The sequence below is a fragment of the Carcharhinus amblyrhynchos genome, chromosome 11, assembly GCF_965287045.1.
Source record: "Carcharhinus amblyrhynchos chromosome 11, sCarAmb.v2.hapA, whole genome shotgun sequence".
In the NCBI taxonomy this organism is placed as follows: domain Eukaryota; kingdom Metazoa; phylum Chordata; class Chondrichthyes; order Carcharhiniformes; family Carcharhinidae; genus Carcharhinus; species Carcharhinus amblyrhynchos.
In genome coordinates, this window is record NC_137334.1 from 27,779,785 (window position 1) to 27,801,989 (window position 22,205).

A 22,205-nucleotide genomic window follows, 5' to 3' on the forward strand; every position below is an offset into this window, starting at 1 on the left:
CATTATTAGTCAAAGACTGTAACACAGTGTCAGAGAGGAAGTTTGATGAGGACTTGTCTGTTGAGGTAGTATGGGCGGAGATTAGAAATAGGAGAGGAGAGGTCACCGTGTTGGGAGTCTTTTATAGACCTCCTAAAAGTTCTAGAGAGGTTGAGGAAAGGATTGCGGAGACGATCCTGGTTAGGAGTGAAAGTAATAGGGTAATTGTTATGGGGGACTTTAACTTTACTAATATTGATTGGAATTGCTATAGCTCTAGCTCGTTAGAGGGGTCAGTTTTTGTACAAAACGTGCAGGAAGGTTTTTTGACTCAGTATGTAGATAGGCCAACTAGAGGTGAGACTATATTGGATTTGGTGCTGGGAAATGAGCCAGACCAGGTGCTAGACTTGGAAGTTGGTGTGCATTTTGGTGATAGTGACCACAATTCGGTTACGTTCACCTTAGTGATGGAAAGGGATAGGCATGAACCTCGGGTCAGTAGTTTTAGCTGGGGGAAGGTAATTATGAGGCTATTAGGAGAGAATTAGGAAGCATAGATTGGACTAGGAGACTACAGGGACTGGGAACGTCCGAAATGTGGAGTTTTTTCAAGGAGCAGCTACTGCGAGTCCTTGATAGGTATGTCCCTGTCAGGCAAGGAGGAATTAGTAGAGCTAGGGAACCGTTCTGCACTAAAAAAGTTGTTTCGTTGGTTAAAAAGAAAAAGGAGGCTTATATTCGGATGAGACTTGAGGGCTCAGGTAGTGCACTAGAAAGCTTTAGATTGGCCAGGAGGGAGTTGAAGAGTGAGTTAAGAAGGGCTAAAAGAGGACATGAGAAGACTTTGGCTGATAGGATCAAGGAGAATCCTAAGGCGTTCTATAGGTATGTTAAGAACAGAAGGTTGGTTAGGGCAAGATTAGGGCCAGTTATAGACAGCAGAGGGAAGTTGTGTGTGGAACCGGAAGAGATTGGAGAGGCATTGAACCAATATTTCTCGTTGGTGTTCACGCAGGGGGACATGAATGTAGCTGAGGAGAACACTGGGTTGCAGGGGTGTAAACTAGACAGTATTACAGTTGATAAGGGGGATGTGCTGGATATTCTTGAGGGTTTGAAAATAGATAAGTCCCCTGGTCTGGATGGGATTTACCCTAGGATTCTCTGGGAGGCAAGAGAGGTGATTGCAGAGCCTCTGGCTCTGATCTTCAGGTCATCGTTGGTCTCGGGTATAGTACTGGAAGATTGGAGGATAGCGAATGTTGTCCCATTGTTTAAGAAGGGGAACAGAGACTTCCCCGGGAATTATAGACCGGTGAGTCTTACTTCTGTTGTGGGCAAGGTTTTAGAAAAAATTATTAGGGATAGGATTTATAGTTATTTGGAGAGTAATGAATTGATTGGAGATAGTCAGCATGGTTTTGTAGCGGGTAGGTTGTGCCTTACTAACCTTATTGAGTTTTTTGAGAAAGTGACCAAAGAGGTGGATGGGGGTAAGGCAGTTGACGTGGTATATATGGATTTTAGTAAGGCGTTTGATAAGGTTCACCATGGTAGGCTTCTGCAGAAAATGCAGATGTATGGGATTGAGGGTAATCTAGGAAATTGGATCAGGAATTGGCTAGCAGATAGGAGACAGAGGGTGGTGGTTGATGGTAAATATTCGTCATGGAGTTCAGTTACGAGTGGTGTGCCTCAGGGATCTGTTTTGGGGCCACTGCTGTTTGTAATTTTTATTAATGATCTGGATGAGGGTATAGTTGGGTGGATTAGTAAATTTGCTGATGACACCAAAGTCGGAGGTGTGGTAGATTGTGAGGAAGGGTGTCATAGTTTGCAGGGAGACTTAGGTTGCAGAGCTGGGCCGAGAGGTGGCGGATGGAGTTTAATGCGGAGAAGTGTGAGGTAATTCACTTTGGTAGGAATAACAGATGTGTCGAGTATAGGGCTAACGGGAGGACTCTGAATAGTGTGGATGAACAGAGGGATCTAGGTGTATGTGTACATAGATCCCTGAAAGTTGGGAATCAAGTAGATAAGGTTGTTAAGAAGGCATACGGTGTCTTGGCGTTTATTGGTAGGGGGATTGAATTTAGGAGTCGCAGCGTCATGTTGCAACTGTACACAACTCTGGTGCGGCCGCTCTTGGAGTATTGTGTGCAGTTCTGGTCCCCACATTATAGGAAGGATGTGGAGGCTTTGGAGAGGGTGCAGAGGAGGTTTACCAGGATGTTGCCTGGTATGGAGGGGAGGTCCTATGAGGAGAGACTGAGGGATTTGGGGTTGTTTTCGCTAGAAAGAAGGCGGCTAAGAGGGGATCTTATTGAAACATATAAGATGATTAGAGGTTTAGATAGGGTGGATAGTGATAGCCTTTTTCCTCGGATGGAGAAAGCTAGCACGAGGGGGCATGGCTTTAAATTAAGGGGGGGGGTAGTCATAGGACGGATGTCAGGGGTAGGTTCTTTACCCAGAGGGTGGTGAGGGATTGGAATGCCCTGCCTGCTGCAGTTGTAAATGCGCATAGTTTGGGGGCATTTAAGAGATCCGTGGATAGGTTTGGATGAAAAGGGATTGGTTTAGGTTAGAGGGTCATTGTTTTTTAACTGGTCGGCGCAACATCGTGGGCCGAAGGGCCTGTTCTGCGCTGTTATGTTCTATGTAACTTTGTTGCAGTTTTAATGTAAGCCTTACTTGTGACTAATAAACTTTAACGTTTTACTTCAAGCAATTGTAAGATTAGTGAAGAGTTCTTTGTTTGTTGTAACACTTAATATTTGCTGCATCAGTATTTTTGAAGTTAATCTTTCTGTGATAGATTTGCTATTTAGTGCATTTTTCTTGTCAATTTAACAGATTAATTCATACTATAGTAAACAATCACTTGCTGTAGGTCCAATCATGATGCCCAATTTTGCATAGTCAGTGAGGCTTTTTAAAAATATGAAGAATTTTTTTTAAGTATTCTCTTCACCTGCCAGAATTAACTTTACTAATTCACGTTTAAAAGAAAACAACTGACTTCTTTCAAGTCTACCATACAGTGAATATTCTTCCCATTGTGCTTTCCCAAGCATTAAAATATTATACCTTCAACATTATATCAGGAATCTGATAATATTTGCATTCCCAACCACTGACTGCTTTGATTTATGATTTAATGCAAAGTTTACTAAACAGGCCTTGTGTTTAAAATTATACTTTCGTTTCCACAATTAGCTTTGTGTCCCCAAGAACATTGGTTTTATGTTCTAATTCAGATTCATTACTGAAAGTGTGGGATGAAGGTGGTGAACGTTTGCCTGTGATGGTGCCTGTAATTCACTGACGTTATTCGTGTGAGCACTGAAAAATAGCTAGCCTTGAGACTTTTTGCTGCTTTGCATAAGTTATTCTATTCAATAGAGAACTGTAAGGGTGGAAACAATCCTTACGTCTGCTTACTGACTCCAGACTAGCCATTTATGAACTAAACTCAGTTTAAAATTTTCTATTCATGACCTAACCTTTTGACACCTAGTATTGCAGAAAACACTTTCTATCCAATTTCTGATGTGGCTATTTTGTGTGTACCCTAGCTATTATGTCATTAAATTCTTGAATTGTAAGTTGTTTGTATCATTGTGATGTTGTTGTATATGTTTACAAGGACAAGGCAAAAATGTGAACACTTTATTCTGAATCATAGTTTTTAAAAAACATAAAACTTTTTATGGGGAAGAGTTATAACTCCAGTTAATCTTTTTCTGTGAACAGAAAATCAAGCTTCCGTATAAACTTACTAGTAAATACCCAAGTTACGGCCTGTATCTGTATGGAGAGGGAGACTCTGTTGAAGCACGCAAGAATCTAAAAGCCACTGGAATCCCTGTTCTGTTCCTTCCAGGAAATGCTGGGAGTTACAGACAAGGTACATTTTTAAATTTGTTAATCAGTTCTTAATCATTCCTACCCTAATGATTGTGCAGTCTGGTCTTCAAGAAATGTTGACAAATTAGCAGATCGTAAACATAAATTGTAATGAATGTACATTATGTATGTACATTAGAGTGTCAAACGGATCAGAAGAATTTCGTTAGAAAATCAATTTGATTTGTTTGTTCCATCTGAATACTTATAACACTTTATATTTTGGTTTTGTGTTTCAGTTCGTTCCCTGGGCTCTGTTGCACTAAGGAAAGCTGAGAACATTCATAACAAGTTCCATTTTGACTTTTTTAGCATTGATTTTAACGAGGAGCTTGTTGCACTTTACGGTGGAAGCCTTGAAAGGCAAACCACATTTGTACATGCGTGTATAAAAGTCATTCTTAAACTTTACAAGGTAAGATTGAAATAAAATCTTCCCTTTCAAAATATTTCCCTGATGAGAAGCAAAACTGTTTTGGCATTACCCACCCTGGAACCTATTTCAAACTTCATTCTTACTCCAAACGCCAATAGATCATAAAATTGTTCAGTACAGAAACTGGCCCTGTGTCAAGTTTGTGCGTATGTTTTTCTCCATGTAAACCACATGGTCTCATCCCATTCTTCAGTACACTTCCCCTCCTACTTACTATTTGTCATTTTCAAAGAGCTATTTAAATCCCCTTTTAGAGGATTTATAGACTGCTTCAGCAATGGTTTAAGGCAGAGAATTCACATCATAACCACTCTATAAAATATGAACTTTGGGCGGCATGAGGGCACAGTGGTTAGCACTGCTGCCTCAGCGCTAGGGACCCAGGTTCGTTTCTGGCCTTGGTAACTGTCTGTGTGGTGTTTGCACTTTCTCCCTGTGTCTGCGTGGGTTCTCTCCGGGTCCTCTGGTTGCCTCCCGCAGTCCAAAGATATGTGTGTTAGGTTGATTGGTCAAGCTAAAATTGACCCTAGCATCGGGGATTAGCAGGGTAAATGTGTGGGATTACAGGAATAGAGTCTGGGTGGGATTGTGGTTGGTACAGACTAGATAGGCCAAATGGCCTCCTTCTGTAGTGTAGGGATTCTATGGTGGGATAAAATTGATCAATACCAGTAATGCAAACAAAAGCTGACAATAAATCAACATTGACATCCAGTGTATTGAAAATTGGGCCCAGTGTAAAATAGCCTGCCAATTTGCCATAAACCTATTTTGCCACACCAGCATTGACTAATTTCACCCCCCAGTTTTTGTTTTAAGTTTTCTCTCTAATTTATTTTGTGATTATCTTAAACTTATGCCTGTTGGCTACATTCTTTTCGACTAATGGGAACAATTTGTCACAATCAGAATTTTTAATAATCTTGATGACAGCACCTTTCTCAGGTCAGGTTTATCTGTACTAGTACCACACAATACTATTGAATGCCCCTGCGAGGATGTTGGTCCCAATCCTATTGGGCTACAACTTGCCCTACTTGTACAGATCCCATTTTCCACAGAATCGGTCCCAATGCATCAGTAATCTAAATCCCTACAACCTCTCTCCAGCCACAAGTTCAACTGATCTATTCTCCTATTTCTGATCTTGCTAGCACATAACACTAGGAGTAATGCTGAGATCTTTGAGGTTCTGTTTTGTAATTTATGTCCTATTTCCATATATTCTGCTTGTAGAACTGTATCCCTTTTTTAGCATTGGCACTGACGTGGGCGACAAGTCTGGTTATTCACCCTTTTCAGAATGTCCTGTAGCTGCTCAGAGACATTCTTGACTTTGGAGCCAGGGAAACAGTATTCTATACTGGTGTCAGATCTGCAGTCACAGATATGTCTGTTTCCCCCTTATGACTGAATCTCCAATCACAACTACCCTGTCTCCTGCCCCCTGTGCAGCTGAGCTGCCCATGGTGTCTCAGAATTGATTCTTGTTGCATTCCCCTGAGAAACCATCTCCCCCAGCAGTTTCCAAAATGGAAAATCTGTCAGAGAGGGAGACGGACCTTGGGGACTCCAGCACTACCCACCTAGTTTCTTCACTCCATCTGGCAGTCACCCATTCCCTTTCTGCTTGTGTACTCTTTATCACCTCACTGTAAGTGCTATCCACGAAAGTCTCACATATGGTCACCCTGAATGCTGGGAGTGTCCCTTCTCACGTTGCACAGGAGCACTCCATGTAGCTGATCTGCTCTGTCATGATTTACCATTAAGTTACTTCCTTTATGTCTACTTCCTGTCGTAAAAGAACATTAAACGTATTAAGGACATTACGTTACTTATACTTTAAATACTATTGAAACTAAAGATTTTTACTTTAAAGACTGTACACTAGGAATACTCACGGTTCTACTTAACAAGGGTGCCACTCTTGTGCTGGCTCTTGGACTCAATCAATTAACTTTTATTTCTCCTGTGATGTTACTCCTGGATGTTTTCAAAAATCTCCCCTTTCGTGCAGTTTTGTTTTTAATTGCTCGCTTTTCTAGGTTCTGCCGACTGCCCTGACCCAGAGTCCTCCTCTTGCACTCTCCATAGAACCATAGAAAATTAAGCTCAGAAACAGGCCTTTTGGCCTTCCTTGTCTGTGCTGAACCATTTTTTGCCTAGTCCCACTGACCTTCACTTGGACCATATCCCTCCACACCCCTCTCATCCATGAACCTGTCCAAGTTTTTCTTAAATGTTAAAAGTGACCCCGCATTTACCACTTTATCTGGCAGCTCATTCCACACTCCCACCACTGTCTGTGTGAAGAAGCCCCCCTGATATTCCCTTTAAACTTTTCCCCTTTTACCCTTAACCCATGCCCTCTGGTTTTTTTTTCTCCCCTAGCTTCAGCGGAAAAGGCCTGCTTGCGTTTGCTCTATCTATACCCATCAAAATCTTATACATCTCTATCAAATCTCCCCTCATTCTTCTACGCTGCAGGGAATAAAGTCCTAACCTATTCAATCTCTCTCTGTAACTCAGTTTCTCAAGTCCCGGCAACATCCTCGTGAACCTTCTCTGCACTCTTTCAACCTTATTTACATCCTTCCTGTAACTCGGTGACCAAAACTATACACAATACTTGAAATTTGGCCTCACCAATGCTTTATATAACCTTACCATAACACTCCAACTTTTATACTCGGTACTTCAATTTATAAAGGCCAGTGTACCAAAAGCACTCTTTACGACCCTATCCACCTGTGACGCCACTTTTAGGGAATTCTGTACCTGTATTCCCAGATCCCTGTGTTCAACTGCACTCTTCAGAGTCCTACCATTTTGCCTACGTTCAACTTTCGTTTGTCCTTCCAAAGTGCAATACCTCACGTTTGTCTGCGTTAAGTTCCATTTGCCATTTTTCAGCCAATTTTTCTAGTTTGTCCAAATCACTGTGCAAGCTTTGAAAACCTTCCTCACTGTCCATTACACCTCCAATCTTTGTATCATCAGCAAATTTGCTGATCCAATTTACCACATTATCATCCAGACCATGAATATAGATGACAAACAACAATGGACCCAACACTGATCCCTGCGGCACACCACTAGTCACAGGCCTCCACTCAGAAGCAATCCTCCACAATGACTCTCTGGCTTCTTCCATTGATGTGGAGATGCTGGCGTTGGACTGGGGTAAACGCAGTAAGAAGTCTCAACACCAGGTTAAGGCGAGGCCAGAACTCTCCGTTCACCTGACAAAGGGGCAAACCCCGAAAGCTTGTGAGTTTACTATCAAATAAATTGGTTGGACTTTAATGTGGTGTTGTGAGACTTCTTACTGTGTTCTTCCATTGAGCCAGTGTCTAATCCAATTTACTATCTCCCCATGTATACCTAGCGACTGAACCTTCCTACTAACCTCCCATGAGGGACCTTGTCAAAGGCCTTGCTAAAATCCAGGTAGACAACATCCACCGCCTTCCCTTCATTCACTTTCCTGGTAACCTCCTCGAAAAACTCTAATAGATTGGTTAAACATGACCTACCACGCACAAAGCCATGTTGACTCTTCCTAAAATCCCTGTCTATCCAAATATTTGTAGATCCTATCCCTTATCACGCCTTCCAATAACTTGCCCACCATCGACGTCAAACTTACAGGTCTATAATTTCCCGGATTTCTTTTGGAAACTTTTTTAAACAACGGAACAATATGAGCCACCCTCCAATCATCCGGTACCTCCCCTGTGAATACTGACGTTTTAAATATGTCTGCCAGGGCCCCTGCAAGTTCACTACTAGCCTCCCTCAAGGTCCATGGGAATACCCTGTCTGGCCCTGAGAATTTATCCACTGTGATTTGCCTCAAAAAATGATGTGGAGATGCTGGCGTTGGACTGGGGTAAACACAGTAAGAAGCCTGACAACACCAGGTTTAAGACTGACTCACCTGACGAAGGGGCAAACCCCAAAAGCTTGTCAGTTTACTATCAAATAAATTGGTTGGACTTAAACCTGGTGTTGTCAGACTTCTTACTGTGTTTGTCTCAAAACAGCCGGCACCACCCCTTTAATCTGTAAAGTTCCATGACCTCCCTACCTGTTTTCCCTATTTCCTTAGATGCCATGCCTGTTTCCTCAGTAAATACGGATGCAAAAAAAAACATTTAGTATCTCACCTATCTCTTTTGGTTCCATGCACAGTCTACCACTCTGGTCTTCAAGGGGGCCAATTTTATCTCTCACTGTCCTTTTGCTCCTAACATACCTATAGAAGCTCTTTGGATTTTCCGTCACTGTCTGCCAAAGCAACCTCATGTCTTTTAGCCCTCCTGATTTTCCTCTTAAGTAGCTTCTTGCACTTTTTATACTCCTCGAGCATCTGATTTGTTCCTTGATTTGCTGCCTGTGCATTTCATACAACTCTCTCTTCCTCGTAATCAGTGTTACAATCTCCCTTGAGAACCAAGGTTCCTTATTCCTATTTACTTTGCCTTTAATCCTGACAGGAACGTACAAACTCTGCACTCTCAAAATCTCTCCTTTGAAGGCCTCCCACTTTCCATTTACATCCTTACCAAAGAACAGCCTGTGCCAATCCACACTTCCCAGCTCCCTTCTCATTTCATCAAATTTGGCCTTTTTCCAGTTCAGAACTTCAACCCGAGGACCAGATCTATCCTTATCCATGATCAGGTTGAAACTAATGGCATTATGATGACTGGATCCAAAGTGTTCCCTCACACTCACATCTGTCACCTGCCCTAACTCATTTCCCAATAGATCCAATATCACGTCCTCTCTAGTTGGCACCTCTATATACTGATGTAGAAAATTCTCCTGAACACATTTTACAAACTCTACCCCATCTGAACCTTGAACAGTATGGGAGTCCCAATCTATATGTGGAAAATTGAAATCCCCCATTATCACAACTTTGTGTTTCTTGCAGTTGTCAGCTATCTCTCTGCTGATTTGCTCCTCCAGTTCTCTCTGACTATTAGGTGGTCTATAATACAACCCCATTAATATGCTCATACCCTTACTGTTTCTCAGCTCCATCCATAGGGCCTCTGTAGACAAGCTTCCTAATCTATCCTGCCTGAGTACCGCTGTAACATTTTCCCTGACCAACAATGCCACCCCTGACCTTTTATCCCTCTGCCTCTAACATGTCTGAAACGTTGGAACCCTGGAACATTGAGCTGCCCTTCCTGTAGCCAAATTTCACTAATGGCTATAATGTCATATTTCCACGTGTCAATCCATGCCTTCAGCTCATCTGCCTTCCCCACAATACTCCTGGCATTGAAATAGATATACCTCAAAAGATTATTTCCACTATACTTAACCCTTCCATAAACGCTCCCCAATAACACGAGCAAACCTCTCTGGATGCGCTGAAAATATTATGGGTCATCTACTTTGAGTGCAAATAAGTTGTAATCATTTTCCCTATTAGTTTTTCATTATTTTCTCAAACTAGAAGAAACACATTTAAGTTTCAAAATAATGCTTTTCCAGTTCTTCAGTTGCTTAGCACCAGACACCTTTCCTTGTTTTGAGTTAGATTTTTGACATCTTTTGTTTTCATAATCAATGTCTCAAAATGACTCTCACCTTGTTACACAATGCATTTTTGAATGCTAAGGCATGCAATCTTTAACAGCAGAAGACTTTAGCCTTCAATGTATATATTACGAATATTCTCTAATATCTGGTACATCTTTAAAAATGATGCTCATATATTACCCCCAACTCCACGAGCCCTTCTCTTACCACCTTATTGAATGCCTTTTGAAAATCCAGATATACTGGTTCCCCTTTATCGACCCTATTTATTACATCCTCAAAATATTCTAATAAATTTGTCAAACACAATTAGCCTTCTGTAAAACCATGTTCACCTTAATTATACAATGATTTTTTTTCAAGTGTATTGTTCAGACTTCCTTAATAATAGATTTCAGCACTTTTCCCAACAACAAATATCAGGCTAACTGGCCTGTGGTTCCCTATCTTCTCTCTCTCTCCTTTCTTGAATAACAGTGTTGCATTTGGTAACTTCCAAATTACTGGGATTATTCCAGAATCCAAGGAATTTTGAAAGATCGTAGCCATTGTATTCATTTTTGCTACAGTTGGAAAATAGATTGGCCTCCTGATGCATCCTGCTCCTGAGCGATCTTGCCAGAGATGGGGTCAGTATGACAACCTGCCTGGAAGTAGCAGTTATCCAAATAACCCTTGATGAAGTTGAGTCCAGTAGGTAACTGGAGGAGTCTTCCTCGTGGCAGGCTGGCAATCTATCCACCCTGGATCTCCTGGGATGCGGCAACGATAGCTGCAAGCCCTACCCATCTGCCTCCACAATGATGGCATAACATCTGTGGCCAGCATGATTTTAACTATTCACAATGGTGCAGAGTGTGCTTCTATTTTGAGGGATCCTTGCAATCGCTTTACTTGCCTTGGCAGAATCCACCACTGCTGTTGGGTTTGCTGGCTATACAACATTGTGTCCCTTGACCCGCCTACCACCTGAGGCTGATGTTGAGATCATGACCCATCTGGGAAAATTGCTTGACACGGTGGATTGTGAAACAGTATTACATTTGCTACTCTAACTCAAGTCTTTGGGTTTGTTTTCCACGTATTTGTGTCAAGGTTCAATTTGTTGAACCAGTACCAAAAACATTTGGGACTTTTAAATTTGAGTTGAGATGCCCCCGAATTATGTTCATTCTCTTAGATGCAAAGTTTTAAATGCTTTTCTTCATATCCAATATTGTTTCCATTACAAAGAAACAGTGTAAATTATGTTTTGCAGAAAATTGAAGCCAAATGAAACCACCATAATTTTGGGCACAATTTCCAACGCAGAGGCACTATTGTTTGGATTTCACCAATTTATATTAGCCTAATTGAGATGTCTAATTCTAAATACTTTATCATAGAATTCTTACAATTCAGAAGGAGGCAATTCAACCCATTGAGTCTACTGACTTACCTAGGCTTACTCCATAACCCATGTATTTACCCTGCGAATCCCCCTCACCTATACATCTTGGGATACTGAGGGACAATTTAGCATGGTCAATTGACCTAACCTGCACATCTTTGGGAAGAAACTGGTGCACCCGAAGGAAACCCTTGCAAATTCCACAAAGACAGTCATCCAAAGTTAAATTGTACCCGTGTCCCTGGTGCTGTGAAGCAGCTTCGCTAACCACTGTGTTCTTTATATACTTCCTATTTCTTCAAAGAACAAACTTTTTTATCCTGATCTGGTGATTTGTAGCATGCTGCTAGAATTAACTCAGTTTTTTTGTGCTTTATCAAAATCGTTGATAATGGGCAGCATGGTGGCACAGTGGTTAGCACTGCTACCTCACAGCACTGAAAGCCACTATGTGCAACATATCCAGGTTTCTGATGTTGTAATTGTTTTCCTGGATCTACAAAATTGCACTCACTGACCAGTCCAAAGAACATTTCTGTCAAGTTTTGAAAATTTGGCCAAACAAATCAACTTTCTAACATAGAATGCCAGTTGGTTTGTTTCTGTAATTTCGCTTGTGTTTTGTTTTTACACCGTCTTGTCATAAAACTCTACGTTGTCTAATGTTGTATCCTATAACTGGCTCTCTTGTTCTATATACATGTATTTCCTTCTCTAAGACATTTATGGCTAAAATTCAAATTATAGTTATGGCTAAATTTTAGACCAGTGAAATTTCAAACAAAGTTGGAAAGAGTTTTCTACACATTTGTTAGTTATTGCAGGATGAAATGAAATGTCAATTTGTTTTCAGAATTCTGTGCAAATAGCAACAAATCATGACAATAATATTAGAAAAACTATTCACAATCAGAACAAAAGCTGTTATTTTGTGGCACTTTCCTTTTCTTCAGATTATTTGAAAAAGTTGCTAAGGTAACATGGAAAGGAATGCTGGAAACACAATCCAGAAGAACTTCCACAGCAATCATTAGCTTGTAATTGTTGGAGGACTGATTCAGATCATTTTCCAACAGGAGACAAAGAGCAGTGTCCTTAATGAGACAAGTTAATTTTAGAGCTATATATTAGAGCAGTGCTACTCAGAGGCAATGAATGAATGGGTAACAGTCTGCTTAATAAAAGTGTTGGTTAACTTATGAGGACATTGCACTTTGTTGCTCCTGCAAAGCAATGGTGTATCTAAGCAACAACTTGAAACTATACATTCCAATCTGTAAGATTTATTAACTTAATAGAACTAGTTGAGTCTAATTGGGTAAATTGGCGTAAAAATATGGAGGTAAATGAATAGTGTGAAATATTTAAAGAAACAATTGAAAATGTTCAATAAAAATCCATCCCATTGCAAAACAAAAACTCCGCAAGAAAGATCCATCTGTAGTTCATATAAGAATTTATGGATAATACATTAAAAGAGGCTTATAATGTTGCAAAACAAACAAGTCTGAGGATTGAGTTTGTTTTCAAAACAAGCAAAGGACCACCAAAAATTTGATAAAATGGGAAACATAGAATATGAGAGGAAACTAACATGAAATATAAAAACATATTGTAAATTTTTATAAGCATTTGAAAAGGAACAAAATAGCTAAAGTTAAGGTTAGGTTGTTAGAATCAGAGACGGGACAAATAATGGGGAATGAAGAAATGCCAGGGCATGGAACATGTATTTTTTTTGTGAGCTTTCACGGCAGAAGACGCAAGTTTCGTACCAGAACTAAACATCATCTTGGGGCTAAAAGATTGAGAAAATTATTAAAGCTAGTATCAGCGGAGAATTATCGAAGGGACTTGAGGAATTAAAATCTGACATCCTCAGGGCCTTATCTGAAGTTTAGGAGAATGAGAGGCGGTGTCATTGAAATCTACAAAATTCTGAAGGAGTTTGAAAGTGTAAACACAGAGTGCTTCCACTGATCAGGGAGTCTTAACCAAGGGAGTGCAGTCTTAGGATAAGGGGCTGATCATTTAAGACTGAGTTGAGAAGAAATTACTTCACTCCAAAGGTTTGTGAATCTTTGGAATTCTCAACCCCAGATGGCTGTGAATACTCCATCATTGAATATGTCTAAGGCTGGGATAGAGACATTTTTGGTGTCTCAGAATCGAGGGATAAGGGAAATAGGTGTGGAAGTAGAGTTTAAACTCAGGCTCGGCCATGATATTGAATGGCAGAGCAGGATTGAAGGGCCAGATGGTCTACTGCTCCAAGTTATTGTGTTCTTTTTAAATGGTCTTTGTAATTTGTATATCAACATTTTGTCCTTAAAATAGAGAAGACAGCTTACACCAAGCTGCAATGTAGCTGCAGAATAATTAATGGTACTTTGTTGTGTTAATACATTGTGAAAGAGCATGTTTGATTACCATGAACAGTGCCACATAAGACTGCTGCTAAATATAAAACAATTTTTCATATAATACATCACATTTTAACTGTGTCTCGTGCTGATAATGGCACACTTTCCCTATTGACCCAAATTTCCCATTTATCAATCAAGAAACATTTCACCTATTTGTACTTATTTTATGATTCTCCACTTCATTCCCTTTCACTACATCACTCTCAAATCTTTGTAATATTCTCTGCCTCATTATGAGCATAGCCATAAGAAATGCACTTGTTTCTATACAAATATGTACCCAGATATTTAATGGAAAGAATATTCGTAATCTGACCTGTATATTTATATGACAGTTTTCAGAGACTGAAATGTGTTTCTATTTTCATGTCATCCTGACACAAATAATTTTATGTAAAGTAAGTTAAAGGTAAAATCAAGTTAATAAAGTTTCACCTTGTTACAGTATTATAAACCTCAAATCATATGTCAGTAGCTCAAGCTTAAACTTGATTTTTACTAGAAAGCACATATTGGTTCTTGAAAAGTAATACATTTCTTCAAGACTATTGGCAGGAGGTGACATTTTAGTCAAGGTCATAGCAAAATCAGAACTTTATCCTTCAATGTTTCAGCTTTATTTCCTCTTTACCATCAAATAACCAACTAATTAAGTAGAGTTCATTAATTAGAAATCTGTACCAGATTTGTGGAAGGTGTGATATAAATAGAATATAATGCAAATATACAATATATTAATATAGACACTTTATAAGTAAATGTTTCCATTCTGCATTTCTTCAGTTTCAGTCTGTCTTAAAATTTTCAATGATTACTAGATCCCTAACATTGAAGGAGCAATTCTAACCCCCCTGCCCCCTCACCACACACACACACACTTTTTTGAATGTACTCCAACCAACTCAATTGATATGCTGCTGTTCAATTAAACTTGTATAATTTGTGTGGGATACAGATATCTGTTTCCTTTATGGCAGCAATTACTTGCATTGACAGCTTTCTGGAAAGGTGGAATAAAAGGATAAGTTATGGATATTAGTTTGTGTCTCAACAACAATAGAAAAGTTTTTTTTAAAAATTGTCTCCCATCACACTGAAATGTGCATAACCAATTTAATATCATCTCTTCTAGTTTTCCCAAAGTAATTTACCCAAAATGGTTACTAGGAGCTTAACTTTGATCTGTTTGTGTCCATAGGATCAAAAAACTGCACCCTGCAGTGTTGCTATTGTAGGTCATTCAATGGGTGGCATCATTGCTAGAGCACTATTCACTTTACCCAACTTCAAACCTACACTGATAAGTCTTATTATAACTCAAGCCACACCTCATGTTGCACCAGTCTTACTCGTGGATAGCTACCTCATAGGTAAGTCTGACATGATCTCATTCATAAAGTTTTTGCCACTCCAAATTCAGTTGATTTCTACAGGGGTTTCTCTCAACAAATTTGGATAAGGGAGAGGTTTATTGAAATCTGTTTTCCTTTAATTTTTTTTTATTACAACCTGATGTATGTTACATGTATGGTGTACAAGCAATATTAAATTTTATTGTGTTATACTAAGTGATTGGGGTTGTGAATGATCAAACACTACTGTGTTCACTCCTGTGTCAGTGCCAGACAATTTTAATTTGGCCACCATGAACTTGACAATTATCTTGGTTAGGTGGGGTTGAGCAGACATGCGACAGATGCTTGGCGTGCGACAAATCTGCTTTGGATGGCTCATCTAACTGCAGGCATTCAGCCAAAAGTTGATTTTGAGGAATATTTCCTGTATTAATCTGAGACAGCAAATTAATTCCTTTGACTGGACTAGCCTCCATTATTTCTTCAGTTTCCATTGACTGCATGGTTCTGCCACTGTTTTGTGTGATGTATCAATAAACTGCAGTCGGGAAAGAAAATAAAAGAGGAGAGCAAATGCAAAGTGAGACAGAAATGGGGATTTTATAAATGTTATAATTCTAATTTGCTATTCTTTATGCACAAAAATGAAAAATTGGAAAAACATGTACAAACAATTCCATTGTTTTCCAGCATTTTTGGGTGTGTTTCCACTCCTAGATAATCAGGGAAAGCAAATAGCAAACATAGAAGATAAATGTCATAGTGGAATATGAGTTGCTGTTCTTCATACTAAAAAAAAGTGATCTATACATTTGCATAGTTAACAGTGGTCTTGATATTTAAGTTATGCGAGAACCCACATTTTTCTGGAATATATGGCAGATGGTCTTCAATGCGGATAAATGTGTAGTGGTCCATTTTGGCAGGACCAATGGGATGCAGAAGTACAATATCAAGGTTAGGAGTCTTAGCTGTGTTGAAGACCAGAAGGATCTAGGGGTCCGGGTCTATAGGACTCTTAAATCGGCCTCGCAGATGAAGGATGTGGTCAAGAAGGCGTATGGTGTACTGGCCTTCGTTAATCAAGGGATTGAGTTTGGGAGTCAGGAGGTAATGCTGCAACTTTATAAGACCCTTGTCAGACCCCACTTGGAGTACTGTGCGCAGTTCTGGTCGCCTCACTACAGGAAGGATGTGGAAGCTATTGAGAGGGTGCAGAGGAGATTTACAAGGATGTTGCCTGGATTGGGAGGCATGCCTTATGAAGATAGGTTGAGGGAGCTAGGTCTCTTCTCCCTGGAGAGACGAAGGTTGAGAGGCGACCTGATAGAGGTTTATAAAATGTCGAGAGGAATAGATAAGGTGGATTCTTGGAGGCTATTTCCCAAGGCTGAAATGGTCGCTACGAGAGGACACAGGTTTAAGGTGCTGGGAAGCAAGTACAGAGGAGATGTTAGGGATAAGTTTTTCACTGAGGGTGGTGAGTGAGTGGAATTGGCTGCCATTGGTGGTGGTAGAAGCGAACTCACTGGGGTCTTTTAAAAGTCTTCTGGATGAGTATATGGGACCTAATGGGATTGGGAGTTACAAATAGTTCTATGGCTTGGTAGGTATAGATGTGATCGGCGCAACTTGTGCTGTAGTGTTCTATGTTCTAGTCAAATGTCTTGAGTGTTTTGAAAACCAAATATTATATATTTTATGGTCCTGATCCTGTAAAACAATATGTTGTATTTATATTTATTGATAAATGTAGTATGGTTATTTTTCTTTTCAAATGACAATGCTAAATAGTTGTAGGGTGAAGAGAGTGAGCACATTGTAGTGCTGAGTAGTGAGGAAAGAGAAGAATTACAGATGTTGACATGATCAAGAATAGATGAGGTATGGTATGGAGTAGTGAGTAGAGCAAGGAAAACTCTTGCATTGGCAGAGAAGCTTTCATTTCCATGGGATGGCCCAAATTGCTTCAGAGACAATGAATTACCTTCAAAATATAATTCATACCTCTGGCATTCATACTTCTGAGAACCCATTCCTTAAAATTGAGCACATAATTGGTGGCACTACCATGGGAACGCTACACTTTTGGAAGTGTAATCTTTTGGATGAGACACTTACCCAAAATCCAGTCTGCTGTCTTCCAGTAGAAGGTTTGAGGTTGCTATTTGAATAGGAGCAATGATGTTCTCGTGATATGCAGGCCAATTTTTATCCCTCCATCAACACCCAAACCTGATGATCTGGTCATTGTCTCATGGCTTTTGATGAAAGCTTGCTGTTCCTTTAATGGCTCAGCCATTCCTTCATTACAACAGTCAAAAGTATTTTGTTGGCTGTAAAGCGTTTTCATAGAAACATAGAATTGTTACAGTACAGAAGGATGCCATTCTGTCCATGATGTTTGAACTGCTCTGAAGGAGCAGTTCACCTGGTACCATTCCCCTGACTTTTTTTTGTATCCCTGCAAATTTTTCCTTTTCAGGTAATGATTCAATTCCCTTTTGAAAGATCGTTTGATTCTTTCTGTACCACACTGTCAGGTAGTACATGAAAAAGTTTTTCTTTATGTTACCATTGTTTTTTTTGCCAGTTATTGTAAACTTGTGCCTGCCTGGTTCTCGATCTTTGGAAATAGTTTCTCCCTATTGCCTCTGTACAGAGCCCTTATGAATTTGAATACCTCTACAAATCTCTTGCCAATCTTCTCTTCTCCAAGGAGAGCAGTTCCAATTTCTCCTATCTTTCTGTGTAACTGGCCCCAGGAATTTGGAACTTCATTCTCGTGAATCTTTCCTGCACCCTGTCTAATTCCTTCACATCCAGTGGCACCCAGAATTGGACTCAACTCTGGTTGAGGCCAAGCCAGTGTTTTATAGAGAATTAACATAACTTCCTTGCTTTTATATTCAGTGCCATTTTGATGAAGCCCAAATGACTGTGTGCTTTATTAGCCAGACTTGCAGCCTGTCCTATCAACTTTGATTTATGCATGTATTAAGCCAGGTCACTCTGCTTCCACATCCCTTTAAAATTATACCCTCAATGTCTTTTGCATCCCTGCAGTCTTCCTGACTCGCTTCACATGTCTCTGCATTAAACTCCATCTGCCACTTGTCTTCCCATTCCATCAACCTGTCTATAAGTCCTTTTGAAGTTCTTCACTATTCTCCTTATGGTTCAGAATACATCCAAGTTTTGTTTCACCTGCACATTTTGAATTTGTGCCATAAGACATTGGAGCAGAATTAGACCACCTGGTCCAACATGTCTGCTCCATCATTCAATCATGGCTGATATTTTTCTCATCCTCATTCTCCTACCTTTTCCCCATAACCTCTGATCCTCTTATTAATCAAGAACTTATCTATCTATATCTTAAAGATACTTAATGACCTGGCCTCTACAGCCTTCCGGGGCCACAGAGTCCCACAGATTCACCACTCTCTGGCTGAAGAAATTCTTCCTCATCTCTGTTTTAAAGGACTGTCCCTTTAGCCTGAGATTGTGCCCTCTGGTTGTAGTTTTTCCTACCAGTGGAAATATCCTCTCCATGTCCACACTATCCAGGCCTCGCAGTAACCTGTAAGTTTCAAGAAGATGCTCCTTCATCTTTCTAATCTCCCAACAAGTACAGACCCAGAGTCCTCAGCCGTACCTCATACGACAAGCTCTTTGTTCCAAGGACCATTCTTGTGAACTTCCTCTGAACCCTTTCCAAGGCCAGCACGTCCTTAGATGTGGGGCCCAAAACTGCTTACAGTACTATAAATGGGGTCTGACCACAGCCTTATACAGCCTCAGAAGTACATCCCTGCTCTTGTATTCTAGCACTTTTGATGGGAATGCTAACATTACATTTGCCTTCCTAATTGCAGACTGAACCTGCATGTTAACCTTAAGAGAATCTTGAACCGTGACTCCCAAGTCCTTTTGTGTTTCTGATTTCCTAAGCATTTTCCCATTTAGAAAAAAGTCTATGCCTCCATAACTCCTTCCAGAGTGCACAACCTCACACTTTTCCATAATGTATTCCATCTGCCACTTCTTTGTCCACTCTCCTAATCTGCCCAAGTCCTCCTGCAGCCTCCCTGCTACCTCAATACTACCTGTCCCTCTATGTATTTTTGTCTCATGTATAAACATAGTAACAGTGCTTTCAGCTCCTTCCTTGGAATCATTAATGCATATCATGAAAAATTGTGGTCCTAGCACCAACCCCTGAGGCACACCACTAGTCACCAGCTGACCCTGAAAAAGACCCCTTTATCCCCACTGTCTGCCAATCAAGTGCCTTGTAACCTTGATCTAGGTATTAAGAGCAGGGGTTCTAACATCAATTTCTGAGTAAACCCACTGTTACTTCTTCAAAAACCCAAGAAATTTGCCTTAATAAATCCATGCTGGTTTACCCACGTTTATAAAATGACTATTAATTCTGTCCCAAGTGATTTATAAGTTTGCCCACCACTGACTTTAAACTGACTGACTGGCTTGGAGTTGCTTGTGGGTAGAAGTCTTTTTTCAATTTAAGAAGTAAAACACTGCAGCTGATTTGTTGAATTTGCTAATTATGTGTCTGAAATATTGTTTTAATGTTTATTTTATTTTTAATTTATCATGTATTAAATGTTGAATTGTTTGATGGAGTTGCATTTGTGTTTTACTGATTGTCAGAGAAATCTTAGGTAAAGGAGCCGTGGATGTTACATATCACTGATTAGAACTCGGTGCCTTTTTCCAAGGATACACTGTTCTTCTTGAAGCTTAAAATGCAATATCATATAATCTCATTAAGGAAAAATATAGTATCAAATGTATGAAGTAAACTTTTGATTGACTAAAGCATTCACTATTGTAGATTTTTACACCACTGTGAACAATTACTGGATTCTCAAGGAAAAAGAGTTACGAAATATCACTGTTCTCTCGATGGGAGGTGGTTTCCGTGATTACCAAGTCCGGTCTGGTCTAACCACTGTGCCAAGCCTGGGCCTTTACAATAATACTCTAAATGTTGTGGTAACGTAAAATTTTTTTTAAAGATTCTATATTGATGATTGTTTATAGCATCAATATGACCACATCACTGTTGTTTGCATCTTTGATGTAAGAGGGCTGCTCAAACCATCTGTTTTGCACTAACACTGCTGCGTTGGCTTATGGGAAGAATTCAGTTATTGCTCTTATTTTATGTTGATGTACATAGTAGCTCTTCAATTATTTGAGGGTGCTTTTGTGCCAAGTTTACTGCTGTCTTGATGCTAACCCTAACTCTAACCTTGCTAAGATTGTGTTTATGTATGGGTCTGATACTTCGAACACAAACGTAGAAAAGTTAAATTAATCTAACATTATAATAATTAAGTTGGATTTGTCCTTTCGGCTTTTCTATTTTTCTCATAGTAAATAATGAGCAACGACAATACTTATTAGGGAAATAACAGATTCAAACCTGCTTAATTTAAAATTATGCCAGTATTTAGCCAATAGTTACCAAAGAACACAAATTAGGAGCAAGTCTTATTCCCTCGAGCCTGCGTTCACCATTCAATGAGAATGATAGCTGATCTCATTGTAACTTCAACTCCTTATTGCCTATCCCTGATAACCTTTCACCCCTTTTCTTATCAAGAATCTATCTACTTCTGCCTTAAAAATATCCAAAGGCTCTGCTTCCACCACCTTTTAAAGAAGAGAATTCCTAAGACACTCAATCCTTTGAGAGAAACAAGTTATCCTTATCTTGCGAAGTGAGTTAATGTTGCATTTTCTTCCCAGCACCACGACCTTCAAGGAATGTTGTTTCGTTGAAATATACGAATGCTGTGCAATTCATTAAAATGTCTGGCCAGGGATTGTCTTGAGAAAAAGCATTTCAACCTACAGTGCGCTGAAAATAAGTTAGTAGCAAATTTAGCATGTTTCTGCTGTGCTCCTTGTATGACTAAATGAGTTTTTATAAACTTCCCAGCTTAGAAGTTTGTTTTATGAAGCCTATTAAAGTGGATTTCCTTAATATTTTAATTCTATAGTGTTATTTCTTAAACTGAATTCTACCAATTCAGTGCAGCCAGTTTAGTTGGAAGAGATTTACCTTTTGTTTTTATTTTACAAATCCAACTTTGTTTCTAAAGATCTAATAATTTTTGGTGCATGGCCATGATTGGTACACCTTCTGGAAGTTCCGATGTAACTGTGAGCTTGCATATCCCCTAACAAAGTGCAGAAACTTTCATTTAGGGCTGGGAATTTTTAGGTAAATAAAATACAGCCCAAGATTACCGTTATACACTTTTCCCCACCTTGAGGTAATTATTTTTTCCAGATTCTTCAGTAATTAACTCATTTTTTAAAAAATTCTTTCACAGGATGTGGGTGTTGCTGGCTGGGTCAGCATTTGTTGCACATCTGTAATTGCCCTTGCGAAGGTGGCGGTGGGCTGCCATCACCTTAAACCACTGCAGTTCATGTGGTGTAGGTAACACCCAAATGTTGTCCAGGATTTTGACTTGATGACAGTGAAGGAATGGTGATATAGCTCCAAGTTAAGATGGTATGTGACTTGGAGGAGCCTTCCAGGTGGTGGTGGTGTAAGTTTTGTCTTGCGTCTTTACAAGATCAATATGCGAGTCATTCCTATCAATTATATTGTGGATAGAAGAGTCAGTGACAGACAGGTTAGTGAAGGTGAATTCAAGCAGATTATTCTCTCCTGTTGGTTCCACACCATCTAACAGGATCAAAATCTAGCAGCCATTCATTTTGGACTCAGTAAGAAGTCTCACAACACCAGGTTAAAGTCCAACAGGTTTATTTGGTAGCACAAGCCACTAACAATTGGAGCACTGCTCCTTCGTCAGGTGAGTGGGAGTTCTGTTCACAAACAGGGTATATACAGACACAAACTCAATTTACATAATAATGGTTGGAATGCGAATCTTTACAGGTAATCAAGTCTTAAAGGTACAGACAATGTGAGTGGAGAGAGGATTAAGCACATATTAAAGAGATGTGTATTGTCTCCAGCCAGGACAGTTAGAGATTTTGCAAGCCCAGGCAAGTGGGGATTACAGATAGTGTGGCATGAAACCAAGATCCTGGTTGAGGCTGTGTTCATGTGTGCAAAACTTGGCTATCAG

At 39.8% G+C, this 22,205-nt stretch overlaps 1 protein-coding gene across 1 annotated transcript in view; it reads left to right on the top strand.

Moving 5' to 3' along the window:
- The window catches only part of pgap1 (post-GPI attachment to proteins inositol deacylase 1), a 189,298-nt gene that overhangs the window by 6,979 nt on the left and 160,114 nt on the right, over nucleotides 1–22,205 (top strand). The window contains exons 2-5 of the mRNA XM_080198351.1: nucleotides 3,739–3,892; nucleotides 4,131–4,306; nucleotides 14,907–15,078; nucleotides 19,925–20,085. Of these exons, the coding sequence (XP_080054477.1) occupies nucleotides 3,739–3,892; nucleotides 4,131–4,306; nucleotides 14,907–15,078; nucleotides 19,925–20,085 (663 nt within the window). The remainder of the gene's footprint in view (nucleotides 1–3,738; nucleotides 3,893–4,130; nucleotides 4,307–14,906; nucleotides 15,079–19,924; nucleotides 20,086–22,205) is intronic.